Source organism: Dipodomys spectabilis, unplaced genomic scaffold, assembly GCF_019054845.1.
Source record: "Dipodomys spectabilis isolate Male_0828 unplaced genomic scaffold, ASM1905484v1 ptg000095l, whole genome shotgun sequence".
Classification (NCBI taxonomy): domain Eukaryota; kingdom Metazoa; phylum Chordata; class Mammalia; order Rodentia; family Heteromyidae; genus Dipodomys; species Dipodomys spectabilis.
In genome coordinates, this window is record NW_024870772.1 from 44227380 (window position 1) to 44249747 (window position 22368).

The following is a 22368-nucleotide window of genomic DNA, read 5'->3' on the forward strand; positions in this document are numbered from 1 at the left end:
TATTTGCTATGACCAAGTATGATTTATTCTAAGAATGAAAATTGGCTCAAACATGTTAATACACTATATTAATAGAATAAAAGCTAAAATCCATTTAATCACCTCATTAACCATAGGGAAAAACATCTTACATAATTAACATTTTTTCACTCTTAAAAGAAAAACCACTTAACAATTTATTAATAGAAACTTTTTCAATCTGATAAAAGGCATCTACAAGAAACTCAGATAGCATGCCAGTGAAATTTTTTACATGGTGAAAATATTTTAGGTAGACTAAGATAAATAAAATATATTACTAAAATTTCTTTTGATCATGTTTAATGTGGCTTGTAGAAAAATTTACATATGAGGTTCAGGTTTGTGGAATGCATTTTATTTCTTTTGGTCAGTGCAATTCTAGACCAGGCCTCCCAGGCTCCAGTAGATCTGGGTCCTCCACTTTGTTGCCCTGTAGGGACTGAGCGATGGAGAGGTGAAGGCAGATCAGGGTGATCCTTTTGGTTTGGAGTTGTAGAAACCAGAGATAAAGAGATGCATTATGCAGGCTTTCTATGAGGGAAAGAGCTTTGTTTTGTTCACAGCAGAATTCCTAGTTCCTGGAACTGACAGTCAGAACTGGCAGCATGAAATTGGTAGTATAAAAAGGTTCAGCAAGATGTAGTGGTGTTTATGGCTGAGTGGTTGTTTAGCCACCTAATGTTGAATATTTAACCAGTCCTGCTGTGAGTGCATAGAATGTAGGAAGCAAGGTGTGTGGGGGTGGGGGCGGGGAGGGCAGACATAGCATTTGATAGTCTAATCATGAGATGGTATAGGAGATACTGAAGGGGACCAAAAAGAACTAGATCCTGGTGGTTGCTGTTTGTCAGTGTGAGTTTCTTGTTGCCAGGGTTTTTAATTGTAAAAGTCAAAATCTTTACTCAGTAACATTTTTTATGTATAGGGGAAATATTTATATTTGAAGTTTGTGCTGAATATAAAACGAGTTGGCTTTCAGATATCAGCATCTAACTCAAAAAATTTAAATGAGCATATCAAAACCTTCCACCCATTCCACAGACTTTCTCTTCACTCTTGTTTCCTTTCCTGTGGAGAAACTTCAGTTAATATATCCCATTTGTCTATTTTTGGCTTTGTTGTAAACATCATCTTATTCAGAGCAAATGCCCACATTTTCTTCTACTAGTTTCATAGTTGCAAGTTTTTTATTTAAGTCTTTATTTTTAGTTGATTTTAGTATATGATGAAAGCAGTTTAGTTTCACTCTGAATATTCTTGAGCATATTCCGTTTTCCCAACACTGTTTATCAAAGAGATTAGACCCTTTCTGACAAATGTTTTTGACACCCTTGTCAAGTCAGTTGGCTGCCTGGTATACTTCTGTGGATGCTAAAACAGATTATCTCATGGAAATAGAGTAGAAGTGTGGTTACTACTGGAAAGGGTAGAAAGGGGTAAGGGAGTGGTTGATGGAGTGAAAATTATAATTAGATAGCAGGAAGGTCTAGTGTCTCACAGTGGAGTTAGTAGTTAATAATTTACTGTATTTTTCAGAATAGAAATGTTTGAGGTAATGATGGGTATACAGTCACACATTGAACATATGTATCAAAACATACTATACCCCATAACTACATATTTCCTTAGCTATGAAAGTAGACAACGTAAGCAGTTCTAGCATTGGAAGCTTGCCAAATCTCCTTGTTTATGTCTTCTATCGTAAGGTTTCATATCCTATTAAACTATTTCTCCTTCTTAACAGTTGTACACTTACACTCTGCATTTGTGAATGCAGAATGAATTTGTGAACGTTTAAAATCTGTCTCTTCTGTAGAGTTTCCATGAACTCCATGTGAACAATGCTGGATTTATTTTGTACTAGTCAATACTCGGTGAATGAATAAGTGAAATAGATAAGACAAAGTAATCTTGAAACATATTCCATAGTAAAGAGGTTAAAAACCTGATTCCATCATCTCACTTGAAATTAGTGTTGAAACATTCAGTCCAACAGCAAGTTGTGTTGTCTTATTCAGTGTAAAGAAAAATTTCAGGTAGGCGCTGGTGGCTCATGCCTGTAATCCTAGCTACTCAGGAAGCTGAGATCTGAGGATCATGGTTCAAAGCCAGCCCAAGCAGGAAGGTCCATGAGACTCTTCTCCAGTTAACCACCAGAAAAACCAGAAGTAGCACTGTAGCTCAACTGGTAGAATACTAGACTTGAGCAAAAGAGCTGAGGGACAGTGCTCAGGCCCCAAGTTCAAGCCCCACAACTAACGGAAAAAAAAGAAAAAACATTTCCCCTACTAAACAGACATTTTAGGTCTGTCTACATTTGTATATCCCAGAACACATTTCACAATGTATTATGCATAATACATTGATACAGTCAGTAGTAGCTTATCCTCTGGACTTACTGCTTTCATGGGAAAAATAAAAACAGTTCTTCCCTTGGACAGCTAATATAGATATATACTTTTTCAACTTCTGGAATTTAAATCTTGTAATTCTTTTAGGCTATGGAAGAACGGAAGGCTGAAGGATAATGTGTAAGAATCACTGGATCCAAAGTTCTCTATTACAACACTCATCAAGGGAAATGATAATAACTCGTCAAAAATAATATCTCAAGCCAGCCACCAATGGCTCATGCTTGTAATTGTACCTACTCAGGAGGCTGAGATCTGAGGCAGAGGATGAGGAGAATCAGATTTTGCTTTGTGCATTTTGAAGTTCCGTATTTGATGCATAAACATTTAGAAGTGTTGTATCTTCTTAGTTAATTCACTCTTCTATTAGTATAAAATGATCTTATATTACATGTAATTTCCTTTGTGGTGAGTATAGCCTCTTAAATATTTCTTTTGATCTATGTGTAGAAGAAGCTTTCATTTTACTCTATTCTACTTGTGTCTTTATATTAAACATGTTTCTTATAAATAATAGACTTCCAAGCCCTGTGCCCTATATGCTTTGAACTGGAAAGGGAGTAAGCTAGGAAGCATTAGGGTTCACCTTGTTTGTTCCCATCCTTCAGAGATTCCATGCCCAGCATGGCCCAGTGTCTTGAGGACAGTGGTTTTATATATTTAATTGCTGTTTTATTTGGGTTATACATGGACAAAGATAAAGGTTAACAGAACATTCAGAGTTTAAAAAATATAAATATCCCATGAATGTATATTTTTAAAATGTTTTACTTCATGATAGTAGTGGTAATATTAATAATCACAATAGCTATCATTTTTTTTTTGGTCTAATTATCTAAGTGCTCAACAAATTAATTAGTTTGATTCTTTATGAAGCAAATGGGCAATTATTATCAGTATTTTATAAATGGCAATTGAGTCAGGAGACTATGACCTTTGTCAGGGTGACAGATTATAAGCCATCAGAATCTAGAGCATTGCTCCTCTATAACTTCTCAAAGAAACTACTTGAAACTACTTAAAATCCACTGCAGATTTGCCAAGAAACTGATCATTTATTCCAGACTACACAGCCTATAAGTGATACATTGAGTTAAAAATTGTGGAAAGGACAATTGTGAGGTTGAAGAGAGGAAATAAAAATATGGTAACTAAAGTGAACATCAGAGAAAATGCCTTTTAATTTTTATAAATCAACCTTTTTTTTTCAGAATATTTAAAAGATACTTCAAAGAAAATGAAAAGTGGCCTTATGTTTGTAAAATTGATTAACCCATGTTCAGGTAAGTCTCTCCACACAGTATCCCTTCCCATCTCCTTTCTTCCTTGTTGAACATTATGGCCAATGCACATTTGGCATTTGATTTGCCTGTGTCTTCTTTGTTTTAAAGTGAAGGTGCCATCATGAAGTGATGAAAGCTGATGGCATTAAGACCCTTCCCAGATTATTCATTTGACTTAAACTTTAAAAAATTCCTATAATTTTACTTCACAGAACTTGTCAGTCATCAGAACTATTGGCATAACAAAAAAGTAGCATGCTTGAATTCTCCCTGAAAACAGATCGACTTTTTTTTGGCTTCCCTACACTAGCTTCTCTTAAAGTAGTTTTCTTAACGTTAGTTCATTTTATGTTAGGAAGTAAAATAGACAACTAAAATAAAAGCAGAAGGTTTTTATTTGGCATGCTGAGATTTTGATTAGTTTCATTTTTAGCTGTACTTTCCTCCTTTTATTCTTACCAAAAAGCGGTACATTTTTTCCCAATCAGGAATGATTAAAAAAAAAAAAAGCATTGCATATTACAGAGGCATATAGTTTATTGGAAAAGTTTTAACTTTATATTCAATACATATTCAATTTTATCTCCTAATTTTTTTTAGAAATAGTACTCAGCTACATAGTGATATTAGTGATGTCATTCATCTCTGTGCAGAATTGTTTTTCCATTAATTTGTAAGGTTTTGAGTAGACATCTGATATTTAGCAAGTTAGAAATTCCCTAGTGACCATATAAGTGAAGGTAAGGGAAAGGCAATGGTAGTACCTTTTTGGAAAGATTATAAATACAACAATGAGAGAGGAAAACTTCAATTAAATTGAATGTAATTGGTTACTTATTTGAAATTTTTAATTATGCCTGAATATAAGTTAAGATAAGAAAAATTTCTTCAAGAAAAGTTTTAGGTAATAGTAAACTATCCAAAGCATTTAACAAAAATATAGGTACAAAAGAAAGCAAGCCTTTTTCCAAAGTATCTAAATGTGTAGAGGCAACACAGGAGCAGGTGTTTTTATTTTCTAGAATAGCAATCAAAACATAAGGGTGAGCTAAGCACTTACTATGTTTTAAGTAAGATATTTACATGTTTATCATAATCTTTATAAAAACCTTTTGAAATAGGCTTGATGTTGTCCCATAGACAGATGTAGAAGCAGAGGCACATAAAGGTTATATAACTTCCCTAGTGATACTGAGAAAGTGATGGACACAGAGTTAAACTTAGGTCCTTGATTCTAGAGGTCATCCTATAATTGGGGAGGAAATTCATGAGTTGAGGAGGTTAAACATAAGATATGCACAGGCTTCATTCCTTCTACCCTTTCACTTTTTTTAAAGAAAAAAAATGGAAGCATGGAAGTATGGCTCAAGTGGTAGAGTACCAGCTTTGAGTGTAAAAGCCAAATGAGCATGTAAGACTCCAATACCAGCACAAAAAGGAAGGAAAGAAGGAAGGCAGGAAGAGAGGGAGGCAGGGAAAAATCCATCCCCTTTACTGGGGCTTTACTCACTTGCTGTGTCCTTGCATTTTTTACCTAGTTTGGCCCTTGGAGTTTAGAGCTTGGTCCTCAGCGTAGTTCCTGTGTATGTGTGTGGAGGGTGGGGGAGAACACATGCTGGTCTGGAGAGGGAACCCATATGCCAGCTCAGAACATCTGGCTAAATCACTAGGGTTTGGGAGTTTAGGTCTGTTTTTCCCTCTTGATCTGATGGCAGATTCAATGAGAGATTTTGTAGCAGTTAACATAAATGACTTGTACTTTTTACTTTTATGGTTTAAATTCAGTGAGGTTTATGGAGCTGGAAAATAAGCATCTGGGTATAATAGCCATAAGCTTTCTGTGGAGTCAGTTTGTATAGAGAATATCTATATATGTTTATGTTTATATTAGGAACATTCTTCAGAACTATGTCTAGGCTTTTGATGTGTGTGTATATGTGTGAGAAAAATTACAAATAAAAAACAGATTTGTCTTGCAGGGGAAGGGACCATTTACTTGTTCAATATGTGTCTACAGCAGCTGTTTGAAATCAAAGTTTTCAAGGAAAAACATCATTCTTGGTTTATAAATCAGTCAGTTCAATCAGGTAAGCCACTGGCGCACGTATATATGTATATATACCTAATATATACATATATATACATAATACATATACATAATATATATACATATATATTGTATATATACACATTAACTAAACACATGCTTTAGCTTTTCTGTGCTTCTCACATGGGGTTGCAGTCAGTGGTAGAGCTTTCAATGGCATCAGAAAGGGTTTAGTACAGAAGAAAAGAAAGACAACTCTAGCATTAAACAAAAAAGCCAAGTGAAAACGTAAGACACTGAGTACAACCCCAGTACCAGCACACACAGAAAAAGAAAGAAATGGAAAAATCCATTCAATTTACTGGGACTTGGGTCTCCAGTGATGTGTGTCCAGATAGGAAACTTTAACAACTCTGATTTGTCTCCTAACACATCAACACATACTTAGGCAGAAGTGAGATTACCTTTGTACAGTGAAGTATATGTTGAGTTGACTAGAAATTCCTTCTCCTGAAGATCTCCAAGTTTTTAACTTATTCCCTTGAGCATCCTAATATAAATCTAAAATATATTTGAATTTAACATCCTTTGTCATGTGAATTACTGTCCACTATGATATATAAATGATGATATGAGAAATAAATAAGTTGATATGAGATATAAATTACTCTCTGCTATGATAACAAGAACCTGAGAATGCCAACCCTACAAGAAAGAATATTTATGTAGGTTCTCAGTTTTGGAAGTTTCATTCCATGGTTCATTGGCTCTCTTGCTTTGGAGGCCTGCACTCTGTGTCATGTTAGTAGTGTGTGGTGAAACCACTCACCCCATGGCCAGGAATTAAAGACAGGAATAGAAAGAGATCAGAGTCCCACAGTCAACTTTGAGAGCACACCTTAATGACCCCAGACATCCCACTGACCCTCACCTCTGAAAGGTTCTACAATTTCCCAAAATATCACTCTGGAATAAAAGTTTAATATATGGGCCTTTGGGGGCCATTCTAGATTCAAAATATGATTCTCCTACCCACCCATATATATATATATATATATATATATACCCATACACAAAAGCCACCACCACCAAAATTCTAGGTGAAGAGGGGAAAAAAGATTCAAGAAAGCCATGTTCTCATCCAGGTTTGGAGTGAGTTGGGGTTATGTAGCTGGTAGATATCTGAGGCAGTCTGCATTCCCACTGCTCACACCTGCATTGTTGTCAGAAAGCGCTTTGCTGTCATTTCTCAGCCTTTTGAATATGATCAAGTGCACAACAAGTTTCCTGCTTCTCCCTCTGTCCTCTGTCTGTTGGCTCCATGTGTAATGCTAAGGTACAAAGGCCACTTTGATTGTCTCTCTGGACAAAGGATTGCTGCTTGTAAGAAATTTTTTTTTTTCTTTTTTTTTGTGGTCATGGGGCTTGAACTCTGGGCCTGGGCACTGTCCCTCAGTTCTTCAGCTCAATGCTAGCACCCTACCACTTGAGCCACAGCACCACTTCCAGTTTTCTGAGTGGTTTATTGGAGATAAGAGTCTCACAGACTTTCATGCTCAGGCTGGCTTTGAACCATGATCCTCAGATCTCAACCTCCTGAGTAGCTAGGATTACAGGCGTGAGCCACTGGCGCCCAGCTAAGAAATTATGTTTTCATATTTACTTATTAACTAATATATTTATTTTAATGGGATTGGGTTTTTGAACTCTGGCCTCATGCTTACTAGGCAAGTATAATACCACTGACCCTTACCTCTGGCCCCTTTTTGGACTGATTATTTATGAGATAAAGTCTTTTTTCCTGCCCAAGTTCATGCTTGAACCTTGATCCTTCTATTTTAGGTTTCATGCCATAGTTCCATGCTATAACTCAAACAGTAGAGAACCAGCTTCTTAAGCAAGCATGAGGCTCTGAGTTCAAACCACAATACTGGCAAATTTAATTCTAAAGAGAAAAGTATTTTAAAGTATAGCCACCACAAAGGTGGACAAATATGGTCGTGGTATTAAGTATACACAGTGGGAAAAATAAACTATGCAACTTGTGGGCAAGGATGATGGGAGGGAGAAACAGGGAAAGTGAAGGAAAGGGTAACATTGTCCAAAAAGAAATGTACTCCTTATCTGACTTATGAAATGGTAGCCCCTCTGTGCAACACTTTAATAATAATGATAAAATTATATTTAAAGAAAGAATAGCCACCACCATAATACTATTGTTAGACCTAAAAACCTATTCCTAGTTTCTGTGTATAATAGAAACTTAAAATTAGCTTGAAAAGCTTTTGATAGGTTATTTTTACAAACTTCATCCTTTTAAAAATAATTAAAAGGCATCATAATATAAGATTATGTTTTTCTTAGAATACATATAATTTAGAGTTAAGATATCTATCTTTCTTCTATATGTAGGTTGGTCTGAGAATAGAAATAAGTACATGTGTTTCCTGAAACTAAAATAAAGTTTGGATGAGGCAAATGAAGTGTTTATTGTTTTATTAATGAAAATACCTCCTGTGGTTCAGCTCTATAAAAAGAGGAGCCCAGGATGGGGTTGAGGACGCTGGGAGTCTTTTTTGTGGTTGCCCTTTTTCCCTTCCACCCAGAGAGCAGAGTTCTCAGTTTGCTTGGTTAGACACTGCTCATTTGCCTTTTTCCTCTTGAGCAAGCATTGAGGTGCAATAAGGAGCTAAAGCAGTGAACTGAATGATGACCCCCAGGCCACAGGACAGAAAGCCAAGTCAGCTTCATCCTCAAAGGCACATGAAGTTACATTATCCTGTAGCTTAAGGCAGACTTTTTCTTTTTTTTTTTTGTGGGGGTGGGTGGGGGGCTTTGGGGGGATGGGAAGGAGGGTGAGGAAGGGAGAAACTATAAAAATGATTTCTAAAGAAATGGAAAGTTAAAACTGTATTCTGGTGTTTAAACTCTTTTTTTTCCACATGAGTTTGGGTAATCTCAGAGCCCACAATAATTTTTGAGAGAGATTTACCAATCATGAGAAAACCTTACCTAAAGACAGTAGGACCTGAGATATCTGATTTGAAAGAAAACGAGTGCATTTAAATGAAATAATTTCTTGCCACTTATTAACCTAATGGAAGCATGACAGACTGTCACATAAGCCACAGAATGAGATTTCTTAGGTCTGTATAAAAGCTGCTCAATTTGATATTTCGTATGTATTTTTCAACAAATGTTTGTTACAATGAGATTAAGATGCAGTAGCCAAGTTGTCCTTCTAAGCAACTTTGTTCTTTTTCATTCACAGGAGGCCTTCTTCACTTTGCCACCCCTATGGACCCTCTATTTCTGCTCCTCCACTACTTCATAAAAGCTGACAAACAGGTAAACTGTCCCCTTGACATGTTGGCAGTGAAGTGACAGAAGAGACTGTTTTTTATGATTGTTTTGTTTATTTGTGTATATTAACTGAACAAAGTGGTTTTATTGCGATATTTCCATCCATGTATATAATGTACTTTGATAAAATTTTCCCCCTCTATTACTCTTTCTCATCCTCCTTTGTTACTTTTTAAACAATTTTTAACTGGCTTCACTATCATGTTTTTCATACATGCATGTAAGTTACAAGAAGAGACAATCTTGCTTGACCTCCCTTCTCCACTCATGTCCGAGATGATATCTCAGGTGCCTGTAATCCTAGCTACATAGGAAGCATAAGTAAAAGGAACTTGGTCCATGCTAGTCCACTCAAAAAGTGAGACCCTATTTGAAAATAACCAAAGCAAATGGTTCTAGAGGCATGACTCAAGTGGAGGGTACCTATCTAGGAAGTACAAGGCCTTGAGTTCAAACCCCGTACCAAACCAAACCAAAACAAAGGAGAAGGCAACAATGCTCCATAGGAAATGTACTCATTACCTTGCTCATGTAACTGTAACCCCTCTGTACAGTATTTTTACAATTAAAAACATACAAAAAAAAAAAAAAAAGAAATGCTAACATCAAACACACACACACACACACACACACACAAACTACAGAATATAGTTTAGGAACCACATAAAACAAACTTACAAGCATTTACAATTTTTAAAAGAAACCCACCAGTCTCATAAACAGTTCAAATAATTCTTTTATTCAAAGTTTCCAACACAAGGTCTCCATACTGCTGTTGACGAATCCTTGAGGATTCCTAATTCCCTTTCCTGGGATTCTCAAGCTCAAAACATTATTATTGTCATAAATAATACTAAGATGCTACTGGCTTCTTCACTGTGGATATGATACTAATCATTCAAAATCTAGAGGATTAAACTGCCAGCTCCTCAGCTGAAGTCAGGGCAGTGACATCAACTACCCTAGCTGCCACTGTATTCTCTAGCACCATATACTTGAAGTTTAAAAGATAACAGTTTTGCCAGGCAACAGTGCTCACACTTGTAATCCTAACTATTCAGGAGGTTGAGATTTGCGAAACACAGTTCAGAGACAGCCCAGGCAGGAAAGTCCATGAAATTCTTGACTCCAATTAACTAGCAAAAAGCTGAAGTGGAGCTGTGGCTCAAGTGGTAGAATGCAAGCCTTGAGCAGAAAAAGCTAAAACACAGTGGCCATGCCCCGAGTTCAGGCCCAAGTGTCTGTGCAACAAAAAGGCCAAAAAAGATACCAGTTTTGCAAATTGCTTCCTGTATTTTCATTGTGTGTGTGTGTGTGTGTGTGTGTGTGTGTGTGTGTGTGTGTGTGCATGTAGTTGCATAATAAAGAAATTCAGAAATACTAATTTTGAAGCTATTTTATATTGTGACTGTGTGGTGGTCCATTATGTGCTAAGTATTGCCTTGGGGTACTAAAATATTTAAAATATTAGCTGATCATAGAAGACCATAGTTGTAAGGTAGAAATCTACAGACAGCAAGACTTTGGGGATGTGTGGTGGGAGGAATCTGTGATTGGAGGGAAAATGAGAACATTTCTTAGCACTTGTTAACCTGATAGTGTGGCAAGCTGTCACACATGCTACTGAATGAATAAGATTTCACTCTTAAAATTAAAGAAAGCTGCTCTTGCAGAAAGAAAACTGATCAGATTTTCTGTCTTCTAAAGCTTGGTCACAGAAACCAATGATCAGAGTTAGAACCTGGGCAATCTCATACCTGTTAGAGGCCTGGCATCCCTAAATCAGGGCACTGATATCTTTGCTTAGCCAAACTTTGTTTCCCTTGCAATTTGTAAGATTAAGAGAAGCTAATCATAACTGAGAAGAATATGGTTCTGAATTTTGTGGTTTACACAGCGCATGCTTAGACAGTCCTACCTAGCAGAAGCTGGTTTAGAATGTCTAAATGTGCTGATCCAGACTTCTCTGTGACCATAGTGGGCCCTTCTTCAAATTGAAAGGTTGGGTCACTTTGGGCAATCTCAAGATCTTGGGGCTTCCTAAACTTACTAGGGGTTTTGTCCCCTTCTTCATTTGGTGCCTACTGTGTAAAATTCTTGCTTACAAAAGCTTCCTAAAGTGAATAGAGAGTGAATCTAGTTCTAAGCTCATCCCATTTGAATGATTCCTTGGATAGAACAAGGGGGTCTTATCTAAGTTCAAAGGACTAGCCATGTGGTGATGTGTCTTTTTCTCTCCTTATGTGTAGCTAATCCATGAGAGTGTTTGCATTCTGATTGATTAATGTGTTTTTTTCAGGGCAAGTTTCAGCCCCTAGATCAAGTTGTGGTGGATGATGTATTTCCAGATTGCATCTTGTTGCTGAAACTGCCGGAACTTGAGAAGTTACTTCACCATGTGACAGAGGAAAAAGGTACAGCATGTGGGCCTCTGAGATCAGGCTGATTGAAAGGTCACGCAGCAGCTGCAGAAAACTCCCTGGTGATGCTTATTCTTCATCGGTGGAAGGGAAAGCTGTTATGCAGGGTGGCTCTACTTGTCAGTAGATTGCCTACTTTGGAGCTGCACACAGTGAAATCTGCTGGTTATCCACAGAAAGGAGTCATAGAACATGGCTTTAGTCTCAGTATTTCTTTGACTTTAGGCAACTGACTTTATTGCTTTAGTCTTCAGCTTTCTCATTTGTCAAAGTGTGTAAAACTGTACTTACATTGAATATCTTCTGAGGTCCAGGCTTTGGGGATAAATAAGACACTGTGCATTTACTTACTTTGCTTTGAGTTTGACTGAGGCAAGTGACAAGCAGTGCACAGGTATGACAGGTCGAAGTGATCCCTGTATTTCTAGGGATGCATAGGATGGGCTTGGGCTGGGTGTGGATGGGGTGAATTGGTGGATATTGTGTTGCTTTCTAGGGGGTGGGGAGGGATGACTTCTGAGTAAAGCCTAGAAGGATGAGTCAAAATAGCAGCACAACAAAGGCATGGGCATGTGCAAAGGTGGTCATGGAGGAAAGTTCTAAGAGTGCCAGCAGTAAGGTTTTAGGGAATTGCACTGAATTAAGGCAGGAAAGCTGGGCAAAGGTTCAGAATGGGGGGTGGGGGGGGGGCTTTTATGTACCTGGTCTTGTCCCAAGAGTCATGGCATGCCTGTGAAAGTTTCATAAGGACATTGTGACTATGTGAAGAATGTACTAGAAAAGCCAAGACCAGGAGCAGAGAACTGTTACAATAATCTAATCTGAGCTTAAGAGATGGAGCTAGAAGCAAGAAGCAATTTAGACCCAGAACTAATCACATGAATGGTCCAATGTGGTCAAGGAAAGGGAGGAGTCAAGAATGATTTCTAGGTTAGCTCCTTGACCCAGAGGATATGTGGTGGTGGCATGGAGGAGCGAGCAGGCCAGGGAGAGAAGTAGATTGTAGCATTTATTTATTTGATTTTTTTTTTTTTTTTTTTTTGGTCAGTTGTGCAGCTTGAACTCTGGGCCTGGGTGCTGTCCCTCAGCTCTTCAGCTCAAGGCTAGTGCTCTACCACTTGAGCCACTGTGCCACTTCCGGCTTTTTCTGCTTATGTGGTGCTGAGGAATCGAACCCAGGGACTCATGCATGAGAGGCAAGCACTCTGCCACTGAGCCAACTTCTCAGCCCTATTTATTTGAATTTTGAAAGGAGGAAGCGAGACACTGTGGATGGATGTATTTTGACAGGTTAGAATCACTGAAAAGAAAACTTTACATCAGTGTCATTAAAAAAACCACCCCAATAGTTTCAGGGTTAATCTGGAAAATGGTGTGGGAATGAGAACAGGCCAATAAGCTGAAGCTGTTGGGGTCATAGATAGTCTGGCCAACTGACAGTTCTAAGACTTAAGAAAGCAGTGATTCCAGTAAGTGTAAGTTTACAGTGGGAAAGGGAGAACCTTGCTGGTTGCATTTCATGTCTACTAATTCTTTCTTGGCCACACTTACGGCTCCACTTTGGATCTAGGGGGTGCATGGCGCCAAGATCTTATCAAAGCAGTCCCATTAAAGGCATTCCCTGATTCTGAGTTTGTAGGAGACAGGAATCTTTTTGTGGGTGACAAATGAAATAGCCCATAACCACTTTTGAAAGCTATAGTAATGAAGAATAATTACAAGTCATTTTAATTTCTGTCAACTTAACATGAGTTGAAAATGCAATTAACTTATCCAGAATTCTGCCATTAGCTATATAAAAACAGTCATCTTAAAACAAAACTCAGAAACCCAGATGCCAAAAACAGGACTAAAGCCTCCTGCTTGCTTGCTTCAAGTCTGTGTCTTAGAACAGGCCTTCTCTCTCTCATTCCTTCCTTCCAGCTATCTGTTGTGTCACTGAATTTCTGTCCCAGTTCCCTTTACTTTTCCACATTACCTAATACTCTTAGAAGATCTGCACTTTCTTTTTTGAAAGTAGCTGTTACCAGCTTTTATGTGTGCTGTGTTTGTGTTGTGTTTGTGTGTGTGTGTGTGAGTATGTGTGTGTGTTATATAATTAGGTTTCTAAAACCTAGGCCTGATGTTTTTCTTTGTTTTGTTTAAATGATAGTAAGTGAAAGAGAAGTCATTCAGAATAAGTGTCACATGCAACAGACATGTACCATAGAGGTTTTGGCAATTTTCTCAGAATCAATTTTTTTCCATGAAAGAACAATAGTCTATAAAGTTGAAGTAAAGAAAGGTTTAAAAACAAAATCACATAGGGTTAAATAACTCATGCCTGTAATCCTAGCTACTCAGGATACTGAAATCTGAAGATGGTAGTTTGAAACTAGCCTGTGCAGGAAAGTCTGTGAGACTCTTATCTCTAGTAACCAGTAAAAAGCCCCAGAAGTGGAGTTGTGGTTCAAGTGGAGCTGTGGTTCAAGTGGTAGAGAGCCAGCCTTGAGTGGAAAAGCTAAGGGACAACACCCAGGCCCTGAGTTCAGATACCAGTACTGATACAAAAAAATGCATACACACACAACCAAACACGTGTGTGTGTGTGTGTGTGTGTGTGTGTGTGTGTGTGTGTGTGTGTGTGTGTGTGTGTGTGTGTGTGTGTGTGTGTGTGTGTGTGTGTGTGTGTGTGTGTGTGTGTGTGTGTGTACTGGTCCTGGGGCCTGGACTCAGAGCATGGGTGCTGTCCCTGACCTTTTTTCCCATGTCTAGTGTTGTACCACTTGAGCAATTGCACCACTCCAGTCTTTTTGCTTGTTAATTGGATATGGGAGTCTTACATACTTTCCTGCCCTGGTTGGCTTCAAACTACTGCCCTCAGATATCAACCTTCTGAGTAGCTAGGATTACAGGTGTGAGCCACTAGCACCTAGCCCAAACAATAAATTTTAAAATAAAAAAGAAGGGAAGGAAGGAGAGGCTTCAGCCTCTAACAGATTCTTTATCAAAATGTGTATAAGCAATTCTCCATTACTTGCTTCACCATTTTGCCTAAAATATATGTGAGCTGTTTTTCTGTATGTAAGGCCTGTGTAGTAATGTGGACATCTTTTTCTATGAAAATCTGCAAGGGAATGTTTATCATTAGGGGCTTATAATTGATTATGAGAGCCTATCAAACAAGAAAAGTATTAGACAGGCTTCTCCATACAGCAGCATTTATGTACTTACTAATTTATGTCTGTTAACAGCCCTTCAGTAATTCCCTTTCATTGCTTTTGTAATCTGCATCTTTACAGATGAGGAAACCAGGACTCAAAAGGTTTAACTAAGCTGCCTGATATCCAAGAATGTGAAGTAGTAGATCCAGCATCTATCCCCAAGTCTGTTGATAGCGACTCTTGCCCTTCCTTTTTTAATGCTCTGAATTACTTCCATGATATTCAGATATTCAGATTTTAGGTGGTATCTAAGGTTAAAATAGAAACATGCTTTACTTTTGAAATCTTGGGGAATCCCCATTAATTATTGTCTTTTGTATGGAAGATGGAGGCAGGAAGGGAGACAGTGCTGAGACAGCTTCAGAAGCAGACACTTACCTATGCAGAGAGTGCCCAGGCCATCATTGAGTGATTGTGTTGAGTATATCAGTTGCTTATTTGAATTTGGATCATTGTCTTCTTAGAAATTAGTGTTTGGCTCCATCTTGTCAATTTTTCTGCCTACTAAAGTGGGATCAGAATACATCTATAAGAGGGAGCAAAGGTATAGAAAGAAAAGCTGTTTTTTTTGGACTTTTTTCCCCATGGTCCCTTGAACAGAGAGTAAAATCTGAAATATCCCCTGGCTCCCCTGCTAGTTGGATATTAGCATAATAAACTCAGCCCAAGAAAGGCCGCAGTGGCTGTGGCAATAAATTTGAGTCCTGTCCTGATCTCCAGGTGTATGTAAGCCTTCCTTTTCCTCTGCCTTCTCCCTGATGCAAGCCCTGCCACTATCACTGGGTGATCTGAATGAACGTGGCTATGACCTTAGCCCTGACTTCTTTATTACTGCTGAAAATGCACTAATAAATAAAGTCTTCATTTGCTTACTCTGGGGCTTAGAGTACATTTCTGGCCAACAAAGCTCACATTCAGTGGAGAGGTGACCCCAGGAGGGAGTAGTAAAGAGTCACGAACTTTGCCTTGCCTGTAATAGTCTGTTTCATGGTACAAGCCAAAGCTGCACCATACTGTCTGATGTGATTAACAAGAAGAGCCAAGAAAACTTACCTGATTAAAATATCCCAGTACAATTGCCAAGATTCTGTCCCAGGAGACAGAGAAACAAGCGACTATATGAGTTTCTCAGTTATGGAAAACATTGAGAAAATAGAAGTGAAAATGTGCTCTAGGCAGTTTATTCAACGATACATTGGGGAAATTCAAGTTTGTGAACCGATTACTCGATTGCTGAACATGCAATTAAATTGTGGACTCACATTTATTCCATCTTTATTTTGTAAGTCCAGACTTTCCAGATGCTTCAGGCTAGTTTTATAGGCACCAGAGACATAGGAGGAAACCCTCTAGAACATACACATATTGTCTAACCCACTGACTCTTATAGTATGAAATTTAGGACATGCTGTAATGTCATGTTTTTCATAATTACCAATAGTTTGTGTAGTCTTCATGAATATTTTAGACTTTCTTACTTTTCAGAATTTATAAATTTCAAAAATAACCTATAGTTTATTCACTGGGCCTTGTGTAGTACCTGCAATAACGTGATTACTTTATTTAGGCAATGTTTAATTTAAAAATAAGGTACAATTTTAAAATTTTCTAGAAAGAAAACTCCAGGTCCAAATGGCTTCACTAGTGAATTTTATTCTACCTTAAGGAATAAATAATACTCAAAGCAATAGTTCTTGTCTAACTCTTTTGGCAAATAGATGAGGAAGGAATTTTGCAAAACTAATTTTATGAGACTAGAATTGCCCTGCTAACAAAATTAAAATTGTTATAAAAAGAAAATTAGATCATCTTATTCCATCATAGCTTGAAACATTCTTTTTTTTTTTTTTTCCTTTTTTTTTGGTCGGTTGTGAGGCTTGAACTCTGGGCCTGGGCACTATCCCTCAGCTCTTTAGCTCAAGGTGAGCGCTCTACCACTTGAGCTACAGCACCACTTCCAGTTTTCTAGTGGTTTAATTAGAGATAGGAGTCTCACGGTCTTTCCTGACCGGGCTGGCTTTGAACCACGATCCTCAGATCTCAGCCTCCTGAGTGGCTAGGATTACAGGCGTGAGCCACCAGCACCCAGCTAAGCTTGAAACATTCTTAACAAGGTATTATTAGATTATTAGAAAAATCAAGTCTAGAATTTCTTATTTCTCACCTTAAAAGCCAAGATAAATGCAAGTATATTGTCACAAGTTCCTATACTGTTCCTGAAACAATCTGTTAACTAAAAGTAGACCGTGATAGCTTAAATACATGTAAGTACCAAATGAAGTAATTAACAAAACAAAACAACAAAAAAAATCATGTCTACAAAAATCAAATACATGAGCTCTAAGTGGGATTTATTATAGGAATGCGAGGTTGTTTGAAACTTAGAAATTTAGAGTAATTCACAAATTTATACATTACCAAAAGAAAACTACTTGGTCAGATCTAATAGTACAGAAAAGGCAATAGACAAAATTCATTCCTGAAATAAATTCTCAGCAAATCAAGAACAGAAGAGCACTTTCTAATATGCTAACATGTATCCGTGGCAAATTCCTTAGGTTATCTTATAAATGACTGAATGAAACATATAGTTATATGAACATGTTTTCTTTATATCCTTGTTCTGTAAACTTTTTCTTATTCTTTAAAAGTTTGTTAACAAACACACACATGAGCTTAGGCTACACAGAATCAGGATCTTCATCACTGTCTGCCACTTGCACATTTTTGGCCCACTGGCAGGACTGCAGGGGCAGTCTAACTCATGGGGCTCTCCTTTCCTGTGATCACTACAGCTTCTTTTGGAACACTTCCTGAACTACCTGTGGAGGCTGTTTCACAAATAGGAGTACAGTCAGAAAGGACAATAAAAAGTAGTGTACTTAGCACCTAAGCGAATAGTGTAATTTTTTTTAGCATAATTAAGTCATTTTGCTGTACTTAATTGTGCGGGCTAGACTTTTATACAACTAACAGTGTAGTAGGTTTATTCACAATAGTATCACCACAAAGATATGTGTGATTCCTTGTACTCCCAACATTACAATACCTACAGCACTAGATGCAATTCTATTAGAATCTTACAGGACCATTGTTTTATATATGATCGAAAATGTCATTCTACAGTGTGTGACTACTAGCATTGAACAACTGGATAGTAGAATCCAGAATTGGGGCTGGGAAGGTGGATCAGTGGTAGAGCGCTTGCCTTGTATGCCTGAGGCCCTGGGTTCGATTCCTCAGCACCACATAAGCAAAAAGAAAAAAGCCAGAAGTGGCGCTGTGGCTCAAGAGGTAGAGCGCTAGCCTTGAGGTGAAGAGCTGAGGGACAGTTCCCAGGCCCAGAGTTCAGGCCCCACGACCGGACCCCCCCCCCCAAAAAAAAAAAAAAGAAAAGAAAAAAAAAGAAGAGAAAGAGAAAAAAATAGAATCAAAATATAACATTTATGTGATCTTCAAAAATTATGAAGTATTGAGGGGTAAATATGACCCAGTATATGTAAGATCAGAATAAGGAACACTACAAAACATTGCCAAGAGAAATCAATGAAAAACTAAATAGGTAGAAATACAACACATTCATATATTGAAAGATTCCATATTGTTTAGTAGATTCAATGTTTAGCAGACTTTCTTTTTTGCTAGAAGTTGATAAACTGACTCTAGAATTTATATGACTCAAACAGTATGGAGGTTCCTTAAAAGACTACATGTAGAGCTCCCCTATGACCCAGTAATCCCACTTTTAGGCACTTACCCAAACGATCACAAACAAGGCCATACTAAAACTACCAGTAAAACTATGTTTATTGCAGCATCATTCACCATAGCTAAGATATGGAACCAACCTAGATGCCCCTCAGAGATGAATGGATCAAGAAAATGTGATATATACTCCTGGTTGGGTTTGTATTGTAATTCTGAACCGTATTACCTCAGGAAAAAAAGGTTCAGTTATGGAGGAAGCAGAGCTGGCAAAAGAATCAGAGAAGTAGTCAGTCTCATAGAAGCCAAAAGAGTGGCATTCACATTCATCAACGTTCCCCTTAAGAGCAAGGTAGGCAGAGATACCTAGAAGAGTGCAGATCTTTATACTTTTTGTTAATGAACATCAGGTCCATGGCTAGGAAGTCAGCTTGGGTGGAAATGCTGAAGCTCCTACTTACTTGCCATTGCCTCTGGACGATTTACTTAATGTCACTGAAACTCAGTCCTCCAACATGGGATTTCTAAGCTCATTTTCACTTGAGATTTACTCTCACCATCAAAGACAAGATGTAGGTAAAGTGCCTGAACAAACATTAGTTTCTGATGCACTTAACCAGTATCACTGTCCTCATTTTTTTCTTAGTTAATATGAAGTATCTTCTGTTGATAGGCACTGTGCGATAGGATTTGTGTAGATTATCCCACTCATTTCATGTTCAAAAGAGCTTCCTAGGAAACTTCCTTCACTCACCAGGAAACAGGTTTCAAGAGGGTGGGTGTTTCCCCTAAGAGAGGATGCATGCTAGGGTTCACATGGACTCAGGGAGAAGGCTCACTTTGTTGTTCACATCTTCAGCAAGAGCATCTTCAAGAGATATAGGAGAGTCCCTCCCCCTGGCCCAGGGGATTCAAGGAGTGGGAGTTCTATCAGAAAATTTGGAGGTAGGTGCTAGAGAGGCTAACAACAGAGTCTTGGACTTGAGTTCTGAACTTTTTTGGAGAGTCTGATGGGGAATAGAACCTAAACAGTGGGACATTGTTTCCAGAGAAATGGAATCGAGTCTTCTGGGCTTTGCTTCTACAATAAGCTATTTTCCCTATCTGGCAATAGAAGAGCAGTTCTCACACTTCTGATGGATGTCATATGCAGCCATCCTTCCCCATTACTCCAGCATCCTCAGAAGATGGGTGCTAGGGTTCTGTGCCCACTCTATCCTGTCTTTTCCTGTCCACTGTGTTGTCAACCATTGGCTCAAATGAGGTAGGGTGTGTATGCAAATGCACCAAAACTAAGATTGAGGATCTTTAGTACCTTTCTTGGGGATTCTTTTACAGACTGCAGAAAACTACCCCTGAATAAGCAATGTCCATTTCCCATGATATAGAGGGGAGGAGGGAAAAGGCTATCCTGTTTACTTCACAGATGGTTAGTTTGCATTGGCTTTCGGTGGTCATAAAGGTGACTTCTGCTAAAGTGGGATTGTGGCCCTTGCTAAGTAAAAGAAAAAGAAACTCCATGAATGAAAAGCATTGCAAAGGAAATCCTGGCTTAATCACATGGCATATAAAGCTATGTGCATTGTAAGGAAAGGAAGTATAATTTATAAGAGGTGAAACTTTAATCCCTGTAAAGGGCTCAGTTGAGCCCACCATAAATCTAAATTCCCCTGAAATAGCTATGCTTATATTGGTAATACATTAAAAGATCTCTTCTTTTTACTCCACTAATCCCACCAGGGCAGCATTGAGTAGTTAATAAGATTTCTTTCCCCCTGAATATATGCAGTGAACTTCATAGGCACCTGCCTTCAATGTTATTTTTTTCCCCTTGTGACTTCCGTTTTTATTTTAGAAAGGAAGTCTTTCATTGAAAACATTAAGGTGAGCTTAAATTCTCCAGAAGAAATAGATTGCTTAGTGTGTTAGTTGGCTGAGTTTTCAAAATTACTTCTAGAGAGTTGTTTCTATAATTTGAGGGCTTTCTTACACCCCCATTCATTTCATGGTAGAATGACTTCTAACATTTTTAAAATATCTCATGATGTTTCTCAGGTTTATGAGGGTCTTTTAGAAATAGAAAATATTATAAACTATTTTTAAATTGTTAACTTGTAACTGATGTATGTAGTGTTTTTAACTTACTGTACTACTTTTAATTTAGAAATAGACAAGAAGAAATATTACAAGTATAGTGAAGAAAAGACATTGAAGTGGCTGGAGAAAAAGGTATAGTACCTCTCTTCTGCTTTTTTTTTTTTTAGTATTTTTTTATTGTAAAGAGACTGTACAGAGGAGTTATAATTACATAAGTAAGGTAATGAGTACATTTCCTTTCTAGCATTGTTACTCCCTAACTCTTGTATCTCTCCCCCACCCCCAGTTTGTAAAGTTTGTTTTCAACAAAGTGTCTTGTATGTCTCATTGTTAAAACAGGTCAATCTGGGGCTGGGAAGATGGCTCAGTGGTAGAGTGCTTGCCTTGCATGTCTTGAGGCCCTGGGTTCGATTCCTTAGCACCACATAGCAAAAAGAAAAAAAGCCAGAGGTGGCGCTGTGGCTCAAGTGGTAGAGCGCTAGCCTTGAGCTGAAGAGCTGAGGAACAGCGCCCAGGCCCAGAGTTCAGGCCCCCTACCGGACCCAAAAAAAAAAAAAAAACAAAAAAAAAAAACAGGTCAATCTGTATCCTTGTTTCAGCATTTTGTTACTTCCTTTCCCTTCCCCAAATTAGAAAAATGTATGTATAAGATTCTTCTGCTGCTTTTTGATTAAAAGAAATAGTAATGTTGGTTCTAAAAAAAAATCCTTAGCTAAGGCAGTAAGACTGGGTCCAAAGGCCATCCTGTATATCCTTTATAAAGAGAAAAACTGTATAAAAAGATAAAAGGCTGGTCCTACCACTGAATGCAAGGATTTTCTGCTGTTGGTTAATGCAGACTCATATCCCTAAACCACATCATGCCAGGCCTGATGTTGTTGGGTGTGGTAACCCCACAGCTACCTCCAGAGATGTTGTTCCTCAGCTCAAGAAGAAAAGGGACGAAGGAAGGGAGGGAGGGAGGGAGGGAGGGAGGGAGGGAGGGAGGAAGTATTACATGTAAGTTTTGTGCTAGGGTTTGTTCTAAGGCTTTACATTGGACTCATAGGACTCATTGGACTCATAAGACTCCTGTGGAAATAGGTACTAGTTTTTTTGCCAATTTCACAGAGAGGTCAGAGAGATGTAAACTAACCAATGATCACAGAGCAAATCCAAGCAGCCTCATTACAGAGTCAGTGTTCTCATTCACCACAACATGCCATCTCCCCTACTGTGGAGACCTAAGCAAGTCCATGTATTGAGAGCACCAGCATTGATTCTCAGCATCTCTCCAAATCCTCAGCCATCCCATCTTCTGATAGCTGGCTCTCAGGTACTTCTTAAATGGATTGAGGGCTATCTGTAAAGTCAAGGAGTTCTAGAACTAAGGTGAAAGAATCCTGATTCCCCTGTGGTTGCTTCTAGGTTCATCAAACTGTGGCAGCTTTAAAAGCCAATAATGTCATTGTTGGTGCCCGGGTCCAGTCATCTCTGTTCTCTGGTGACCAGGTTTCTAATGACAAAGAAGGTAAGTAAATCAGAAATTATTTTTGTTTGGAATAAGTTCTTTTTTGTTGTTATTGTTTCTTCAAATGCTTATCTAAGGAGTTAACAATCTTACTGTCCCAGAATTAAGATACTGTCACTCTTCGTATTCTTGCCAGTATGCTCATTGGTCTTGCCAGTATGCTCAGTGTGTTCTTTCAAAATTCAGCACTATTTCTATCTCACATCATGACTGCTACTAGTTGCTACTTGTGTCATTTCATTCAGCAAATGGCTCTGTTTTTTAAAAAAAATATATATTCTTTTGTTTTTGGGGGGGGGGGGGTTAGT

The 22368-nt window shown here is 38.1% G+C and overlaps 1 protein-coding gene across 3 annotated transcripts in view; it reads left to right on the forward strand.

Annotated features, from left to right (window-relative positions):
- Nucleotides 1-22368, forward strand: part of Rnaseh2b (ribonuclease H2 subunit B) — a 65693-nt gene that overhangs the window by 20129 nt on the left and 23196 nt on the right. For 2 of the 3 annotated variants that reach the window (XM_042685647.1, XM_042685645.1), the window contains exons 2-7: nucleotides 3644-3715; nucleotides 5695-5802; nucleotides 9034-9110; nucleotides 11425-11539; nucleotides 20618-20682; nucleotides 21958-22060. In XM_042685647.1, coding sequence (XP_042541581.1) covers nucleotides 3644-3715; nucleotides 5695-5802; nucleotides 9034-9110; nucleotides 11425-11539; nucleotides 20618-20682; nucleotides 21958-22060 — 540 coding nt within the window. Of the gene's footprint in view, nucleotides 1-3643; nucleotides 3716-5681; nucleotides 5803-9033; nucleotides 9111-11424; nucleotides 11540-20617; nucleotides 20683-21957; nucleotides 22061-22368 lie in introns of those variants that run through there. The other variant, XM_042685646.1, reaches the window with a different exon arrangement.